The following is a 9,518-nucleotide window of genomic DNA, read 5'->3' as shown; positions in this document are numbered from 1 at the left end:
ACTTGTGTCTTAACTGTTTCAGATTTTGCCAAAATTGATTGATTTAATATAAAAAAGGTACAAGAGAATGAGGAATTAAACTCAGTTCAGTTTTATTATATAGCGCGAACATCAGTCAGGACCCTGCAGTGATACGGATACTACAATAATACTTAATGGGAGATAATATAAGGCAGAACAAATGCAAAGGTTAACAACTGACGATCAATTGACCGAGAAGAGCCTTGCAAGAAGTCCACAACTGCACGGCTCGGTGCCAAGAGGAAGAGCAGCGAACAATCGTAGAAGGTGGACATGTATTCTTCCAACCGTCCCAACAAACAAGCCCACTAAAAAACACTGATGCTTGCTTTCAAAGCACCATGGATTACTACACTAGCTGCTACACTGTATAACATTAATTTATTCAAGCAAGTCGAAAATCTCGCGGTGTTACCATTCAGACATCTTGAATTTTATTAAAACCACTTTTTTTCCATTAAAGATACGTCATATATATTTTTTTTTAAATCTATCCGTCTCTCTCTCTCTCTCTCTATATATATATTTATATAGACAGGCTTTGTTCGCTGCTTGAGTCCACATTATTTTCCCCTGCTTTAGCGGATGTGTAGTTGGTGGCTAGACCGAGTCTCGCGTGCTAATCCCGCGGAGGAGAGAGTCTCTCACGGGGGCTTTCGAGCCGTATTGTGCGTCATCTGCATCGCCGCCGTTTTGTTATTTTTCTCCGCTGAGGAAACATGGCAACCCCGGCTGCGGTCAACCCGTCCGGTAAGTGAGCAGTTATAGTGTGCTGGTGGAGAAATAAAATAGGATATGTTCACGACAGTAATGGAGAAAATACAGCCGGGTTTTGTTTCGACTGTTGCTGAAGAAGGTCGAAGCTCCGACAGGCCGCCGTAGCCTGGCTCCAGCATCCATATCCCTTCCCCCACCAAGCCGACATTCACACCACCGCGAGGCTTTTCTTCCCAGGTTTGCAGCCAACTTCTGTCGAAATGACGTGGTTGCTGTGTGATTTTATGGGGTTATGCCCATTTGTTGTCATACTTTTGCTCCGATTCGTGTCCCGTAGAACTGCTAGCTGTATGGATTCGTCTGTCCAGCCCGTTGCTTTCCTCTCTCAGTGATACAAAAGGTTATTTTGCATATTGTTGCCGTACCCCATTGCCCCTTATATGCTCTGTGTTGCCTCTAAGATATTTAAATGCTTGTTTTTATGAAAGGGGAGCAGTCTCACATCGGCATTTGCCTTATTCGTGTATCTCAGTTTCGTGCCTGTTGATTCTTTATTGCACAGAAAGCCGATAAATATGTTCCGGGGCGCTTGGACAAAGCGGAATGCTATTTAAAAGTCTGCCCCTGCACTTTGGGATTTCCTCTTGGTTTGGTTTGGGGTAAATAAACAAGTAACTGAAAGGTAACTGCAAGCCGGCGTGAAGCCACGGTGAAAACAAGTAAGCTGAATCCATATATCTAAACTTTTAAAAACCACAAACATGCTGCAGAGTCGAGGGGAAATTACGGTTCAGCGGCGGTAGCGCGTTGGCGGTGCGTGGACACTTACGGAGTGTCCATGTGACAACTGATGCAGAGAACATCAGGTGTCAGAAATATGATGCACAACCTTTTGTGGGCTACTGTTGCCTTTGTTGTTGTCGGTCCTTAGCCAGGCACGGAGAAGTTATAAGATACAAAGAACCGAACTGAAACAAAATGCTAAAAACAATGAAAAGTGCCCACTGTAGCCAGTGTCACTTTTCATGATGCTATTTTGATCTTTGGTATTTTTTTTTAATCTTTCTCCCATTCTTGGTGAACTCCACCGTTCACCAGTCAGCTTTTGGCCCATGTCAAGCAACAGGCAGTTGCAGCATGCATGGAAGTTGGTTAAAAACCCCTCTCAACAAGCTTTTTGTTGCCAAATACTTGTAGATATGCAGACGGACACAACTGCAGTACCAAATGTTAACCATCAGCATTAATAGAAGTTAGCTGCTTGAATCAGTCCTAAAAATTTCACTACAATGCTAATACATTGTCCTCATTTTGCCAGTTTACTAAATAAGTTGTATGGGAAGTTCTACCTGTTTGCTACATTAATACTTGGTAAAGAAAGAAAGTATATACTACTAAATAGATTGAATTAGTTGAATTTTGATGGCATTTCAAAGGGAAAACAACCACGAAGTGATGATAAAGTTATACAGCAGCTTCAGTACTCACTGGAATTCATTCAGCAAGTCTTCAGTATGCTGCTGAAGGGTTAGAACCTATTTCATCAGCATCAAACCAAAGATTTCAAGCTCTGTGACTGTCATCCTAGAAGAGAGCACTCCACAGTCTGAGATTAAATAGGGTCAAGCAGTCAATTACAAGCAATCTGTTTTTGATAATACAGTAATTAACTGTGGTAAATCATTGAAAATCACATATTTGTTGCCGTCTACATAGGTAGGAATTCCCATTTAAAAAGTCCATTTGGCCTCAGCAGTTTTCCTGTGATACAAGAAAATAGCCAGGACTCAACTCAGCTGGCACAAATAGAGTTGAGTTCTCTCTATTTGTGATCACTGACACGGACTCTGCAATCTGTTTACATTTATTAGTTAGACAGAAATTATTTGCAAACCTTCAACAGTCTCTGATATTGACTGCAGTCACTCCAAGTGAGACAGCGACTGTTGGCAGAAACGTTGCCTCTTCTCAGGCGATCTGTGCAAACGTCCTATGATCAAAGGTGGTCGTGAGTGTGCAGCACCCTTAAGAATTTTTTTCTTGTCACAGATAATATGTCACTGTAGCTTAAATGAATTCAAGTTGACGTAATCCGAAAAAGTACTGCGGCAAAGTAATTATTCCTGTGCGGAGGACAGAGACTCTCTTGAAGAAACGGGTCAGCCTTAATGCTTTGCGTCACTTCATTGACAGTGTAAATGAAAAGGGAATATAAATAAAGAGCTGACTGGTTATTAGTACCTTTGCTGCATACAGAGTGTTGAAGTGAGGTGCAATTAGAATGAAAAATGAACAGTCCTGTCAGACAATGAAAGGGCACTGTCAGCAGACAAAAACTGCAGGAAAAAAAGGTGAAGAAGTGTGAGCAGGCATGGTGGAGGAATTTCAGGAGTCATTTCTGACAGAAGGATAGAAGCAAGAATGATGGTGTATGGTTTGAAGAGGGGGGGGCACTGACAAAATGACAGGATGCAGAACTGAAGATGAAGTTTTCATTGGGAGTGAGCAGGATGGACAAGATTAGAATTGAGTAAATCAGAGGGACATGCAGATGAGGGAGAGTGGATATACTGGACCAACGATTTTGAATATAAGGCTCCCAGGCAGTGAGGGCTCTGTGTGTCATTAAGCACAGTCAGGAAAAAAATCAGCCTTACAGTTTCCCTGGGATGGCAGTAGAGTCAGGTACATTGACCTCAGACCAGATAGCAAGGATGTGGGAGGGGCTGGTCACTGCAGGATTATTCCCATGATTCTGTGGCTCAGACCCATTTGGTGTAAGAGCGTGAGAAACACAAGAAGTGAAATGATCTGATGAGGTTTGTGTGTTTTGAGAGGACAAAAAAAATCAGGCCATAAATTAAACTGCAGCTCACAGAAGAATAATTGCTAGAATGTAGCAGACTTTCCTTGGTCAGATCTTTAGCCTTGTTGACTTGTTCATTTTCAATTAAACTAGTCTTATTTATTGCTGAAATCATTTTCCATTAACTGAGTGATTAAAAAACAGAAAGTTGTTATACACCTGTACTAAGGTCAGTTGATTTTGATTTATTCAATTCATAAACCTTCCAAGTAAAGTTTGTTTCATAGCCACACTTCCGAGTTCTGCCGTGGACATGTGAAAGTTATTGAGCCAGGTATTTTATTTAAATCATAACAGGCGCTATGTTAAGTTCTGACTCCATAGCCCTGTGCCAAGGATGTCATTTTTAAGAGGATTTTTTATTTTGAAACGGGAAAATAATGGAGTTTTTATTTATTTACCTTCCATCCTCTGCTACATGTGCTGCTGGTAGTGCTGAGAGTATGTAAGCGGCTGAGTCAGAATCATCAAGATCATATTGTTACATATTGAGCACTATATACCAGTATATAACAGCAGATCAGAATATCCCTCCAAGACTGTAGAGAAACATTTAAACATGTCATGTTGTACTATGGAGAAATTTGAGCTTTTTCCACTACTTATATTAGATTCATCCATTCACTATCAGACTAGCTTGTCTAGATTAGGGTTGTGGGATGCTCAAGCCGATCCCAGCTTCGCCTTGGTTAAGCAGTTGGGAATATTTATTTAAGTTACAGAAAAGGTCCCCAAAAATCATATTTACACACAGGGACTAAACAACTAACTGCCCATTTATACAGCAGTGAAACTTAGTGACTTGAGGCATATATTTTTAAGGGTTCTGCACGTTTCTCCTTACATTATCAGCCAACACATGCCAGCATTAATGTATGATTGTGACGAACTGTATTTTTCGAAACAAGAGGTTACTATTTCATAGTCAAGTCACTATTGCAAACAAGCCCTGTGTAACTGTACAGGCTATATCATTTGGGTTCGATTTAGACACATGCTCAATAAACATAGTTTGTGAATACAGATAATGTTACCTTTAAAATAAAGTCTTTTACATTTTGGCCTTTGACTTCTACATGATAATAAGTGATAATTCATCATGAGGAATGATCGTAGAGGTATAGAGAAACACTGACGGTGTTCAACATTTTAATCATGACATTTAAAGGAGACATGAAACACTACGAAACTGACATAGTTGTAACTTTTAGGTGCTGTATTTATTTTTTTTTTAAGTGCTTAAAATTAAAGTTGTAAAAACATGTTCAGCGCCATCTTCTACGTTACCGGGTTGGTTGGTTTGTTGCGTCTAATAGACTTCCATTAGTTAATGTTAGCTAACTAGTGACAGAAATGATAACTCGGGGGAAATCAAGGGGGCTAAAACTAAAAATGAGTTTAAGCGGGGTCACTTTTGTGTTGCCCCTGGGTGCAACAATGAGTTTTAGGTTAAAACTAAGGTTATAGGATTTCCACTTTCACTGTATGTGTCTTTAGCAGCATTTGTTTTTTTTGTTATTTAGCTAGCTGCACTCAAATAATTAATGAATGGATTCACTGTTGAATTAGTTTACTAACTCCAGTAAAGAAACTTGAAAGACGCGTATAGTGGTATTTTGAGTGTGTAATAATTCTCCTTTTTGAGGGCTGTTTGTAAAACTTTGTGGCTAGGGGAAAAAACTATGGAGGTCAGAAATAAAGCGTGACTGAAGAGCGGGAATAGAAACAACCTTGGTTAAGGGTGTGCAGTGATTGAAAAGGAGAAAGTAGGCAGCATTTCCTTTAGTCTCCCCAAAGGCTCATTAATGGATTAAACCCCAGGGCTTTTTTGTTTCTGACTTTCTGAAGTTGCATACTGGTTGAGTTCCAGACTTCTCACTGACTCTCTTTAAGAGAGTTCCACCAAAGGGAACATGTACCACTCTGAAGCATATAAAAAAAATGCAGTTTTTAATTTTGTCGTTTAGTGTATGAAATATAATGCACAGTAATAGTACCAGTGTATAATAATGCAAATGGAGCTTAATGTTTTAGGCATATATGTGTTATATATGTATGTATGTATGTATATATGTGTGTGTGTGTATATGTATGTGTGTGTATATGTATGTGTGTGTATATGTATGTGTGTGTATATGTATGTATATATATATGTGTGTGTATATATATACACACATATATATATATATATATATATATATATATATATATATATATATATATATATATATATATCGTAGTGGTTAGACTACACGCCTTTGGAGCAGAAGATCGCAAGTTCGATTCCTGCCTGGGGCGTCTGTATCCAGTAAGGGTCCTAAGGCTAGACCCCCTATGCTAAAAAAAGTGAGCCTACCGCAGACATGAGCGAGACAGATAAATATGAAGGCATGCCGGCTCGGACGTCGCCCGGATCAACAAGGTCCGCGTCAGGTGTTGAGGAACCAGGGCACCCTGACGACAAGTGGGCTACTGGAACAAGAAGGCATCGGTGGGCAAGAGACGAAAACAGGGCGTTGTTGGAATGCTACTACGCAAGTAACCCTGGCGGAAGGGGTTACATGAATAGGATGAGGGACCTATGGATTCTTCGATACCCAACATCCACAATGACGGCGAAACAACTAGTAGCTCAGTGTTCCAACATTCGAAAGAAGGGACTGCTCTCACAGCTAGAGATTGACGAGGTACAACATAAATGCTACGGCAAGGAGGAGTCAGGACGCCAGGTCAGAGGGGAGATATCATCACCCCCACCCGAGATTGGGTACATAGCCCCAAGTGCGATAGGAGAAGGATCGTTGAGTGCGAGAGGAACTGACCTGAAAGATAGGATCATGGCCAAGCTTGAAACCTGGACCCCCCCTAGCCGGTTACCAAGATTACGTGAAGTACCCTCAGAAGGTCTGCTAGATGATGTTAATGCAGCACTACGGATGATACCTACAACCACGATTACCGACACTAACAAGCTGATCTACACTACGGCAGCAGTGATCAGTGAGATGCTTGGCTACAAGTTGAACAGCCACAAGGGGCAGTACGCTCCATGGAGAAGGAGGCTAGAGGGCAAGATCAAAGTAGCACGGAGGGAGGTTAGCCAACTAACGGAGTTGCAGAAAGGCGCGACAAAGAAGGTGCAATACAGCAAGAAATACAGCAAGCTGTCCATACCTGAGGCCTTGGAAACTGCCAAGCAAAGACTCACAGCCTTGGCCAGCCGCTTGAGGAGGTACACCAGAGAGATAGAAGGCAGGAGAATAAACCAGCTGTTCTCCACAGAACCAGCAAAGGTGTACTCTCAGTGGCAAGGGAACAATAACAGAACAGCACCACCAAGGCTGGAGACGGAGCAATACTGGAAGAGCATATGGGAGAAGGACGCAACCCATAACGGCAATGCTCAGTGGCTAGTGGATCTGAGGGCAGACCATAGCGACCTCCCTGAACAGGGTCCAGTAACCATCACAGTGGCAGATATCCAAGAAAGGGTCTCCAGTATGAAGAGTTGGACAGCACCAGGGCCCGACATGGTTCACGCCTACTGGCTGAAGAAGCTGACTGCACTCCACGAGCGTCTGGCAGCACAAATGAACCAGCTGCTAGTTAACGAGAGACACCCGGAATGGCTAACCGAAGGTCGGACGGTCCTGATCCCCAAGGACCCCAAGAAGGGACCGGTCCCATCCAACTACCGACCAATAACCTGCCTCAGTACTACATGGAAGCTCCTGTCAGGCATCATATCGGCTAAGATGAACAGGCACATGGCTCAATACATGAGCGGGGCACAGAAAGGGATTGGCAAGAATACCAGAGGCGCAAAACACCAGCTACTGGTAGACAGAACAGTCAGCCGAGACTGCAAGACCAGGCTGACCAACCTGTGCACTGCCTGGATTGATTACAAGAAGGCCTATGACTCAATGCCCCACAGCTGGATACTGGAATGCCTAGAATTGTACAAGATCAACAGGACCCTAAGAGCCTTCATCAGGAACTCAATGGGAATGTGGCACACAACACTAGAGGCCAACTCCAAGCCCATAGCACAAGTCACCATCAAGTGCGGGATCTACCAAGGAGATGCTCTGTCCCCACTGCTGTTCTGCATAGGCCTGAACCCCCTCAGTGAGATCATTAACAAGACTGGCTACGGATACCGACTACGGAACGGAGCGGTTGTCAGCCACCTCCTGTACATGGATGACATCAAGCTGTATGCCAAGAGTGAACGAGACATCGATTCACTGATACACACTACCAGGCTATACAGCAATGACATTGGAATGTCATTCGGGCTGGAGAAGTGTAGTCGGATGGTAACAAAGAGAGGGAAGGTAGTCAGAACTGAGGGGATTGAACTACCAGAAGGCAACATTGCAGACATAGAGGACAGTTACAAGTACCTGGGGATCCCACAGGCGAATGGGAACCATGAAGAGGCCGCTAGGAAAGCTGCAACCACCAAGTACCTGCAGAGGGTCAGGCAAGTCCTGAGGAGTCAGCTGAACGGTAAGAACAAGATCCGGGCAATCAACACCTACGCCCTGCCCGTGATCAGGTACCTTGCTGGGGTAATAGGCTGGCCAAAGGAGGAGATAGAAGCCACTGACATCAAGACAAGAAAGCTCCTTACCATGCATGGAGGGTTTCACCCCAAGTCCAGCACCCTGAGGTTGTACGCTAAGCGGAAGGAAGGGGGCCGGGGACTGGTGAGTGTCAGCACCACAGTCCAGGATGAGACAAGAAACATCCACGAATACATCACGAAGATGGCCCCAACTGACAGTGTGCTCAGTGAATACCTCAGGCAGCAGAAACCCAAGAAAGAGGAGGAAGGCGAGGAACCATCATGGAAGGACAGGCCCCTGCACGGTATGTACCACCGGCAGATAGAGGAGGTGGCTGATATCCAGAAATCCTACCAGTGGCTGGACAAAGCTGGACTGAAAGACAGCACAGAGGCACTAATCATGGCAGCACAAGAACAAGCTCTGAGTACAAGATCCATAGAGGCTGGGGTCTATCACACCAGGCAAGACCCCAGGTGCAGGCTGTGTAAAGATGCCCCAGAGACAATCCAGCACATAACAGCAGGGTGCAAGATGCTAGCAGGCAAGGCATACATGGAACGCCATAACCAAGTGGCCGGCATAGTGTACAGGAACATCTGTGCCGAGTATAACCTGGAAGTCCCAAGGTCAAAATGGGAGACGCCCCCAAGGGTGATGGAGAATGACCGAGCTAAGATCCTGTGGGACTTCCAGATACAGACGGACAAAATGGTGGTGGCTAACCAACCGGACATAGTGGTGGTAGACAAACAGAAGAAGACGGCCGTAGTGATCGATGTAGCGGTTCCGAATGACAGCAACATCAGGAAGAAGGAACACGAGAAGCTGGAGAAATACCAAGGGCTCAGAGAAGAGCTCGAGAGGATGTGGAGGGTGAAGGTAACTGTGGTCCCCGTGGTAATCGGAGCACTAGGTGCGGTGACTCCCAAGCTAGGCGAGTGGCTCCAGCAGATCCCGGGAACAACATCGGAGATCTCTGTCCAGAAGAGCGCAGTCCTGGGAACAGCTAAGATACTGCGCAGGACCCTCAAGCTCCCAGGCCTCTGGTAGAGGACCCGAGCTTGAAGGATAAACCGCCCGCAGGGGCGTGCTGGGTGTTTTTTTTTTTTTTTATATATGTGTATATATATATATATATATATATATATATATATATATACGTGTGTATATATATATGTGTATACGTATATACGTGTATATATATATGTATATATATACATATGTATATATATATACATATATATATACATATAAGTGTGCCTATGCCTCTTGGCATAGGCACACTTAATAAATCTGACGAATAGTAATAAGTGTGCCTCTTGGCATAGGCACACTTA

The 9,518-nt window shown here is 43.7% G+C and overlaps 1 protein-coding gene across 5 annotated transcripts in view; it reads left to right on the top strand.

Moving 5' to 3' along the window:
* Positions 1-147: 147 nt before the first annotated feature.
* The window catches only part of arnt2 (aryl-hydrocarbon receptor nuclear translocator 2), a 96,123-nt gene continuing 86,752 nt past the window's right edge, over positions 148-9,518 (top strand). The window contains exon 1 of one of the 5 annotated variants that reach the window (XM_019347253.2): positions 148-771. In XM_019347253.2, coding sequence (XP_019202798.1) covers positions 741-771 — 31 coding nt within the window. In that variant the 5' untranslated portion in view covers positions 148-740. The other 4 variants (XM_003450430.5, XM_019347349.2, XM_003450431.4 and 1 more) reach the window with 4 other exon arrangements.

This window comes from Oreochromis niloticus, linkage group LG1, assembly GCF_001858045.2.
Source record: "Oreochromis niloticus isolate F11D_XX linkage group LG1, O_niloticus_UMD_NMBU, whole genome shotgun sequence".
NCBI classification, from domain to species: Eukaryota; Metazoa; Chordata; class Actinopteri; order Cichliformes; family Cichlidae; genus Oreochromis; species Oreochromis niloticus.
The sequence above is the reverse complement of the archived record's forward strand: the minus strand, read 5'-3'. Positions and strand labels throughout refer to the sequence as shown.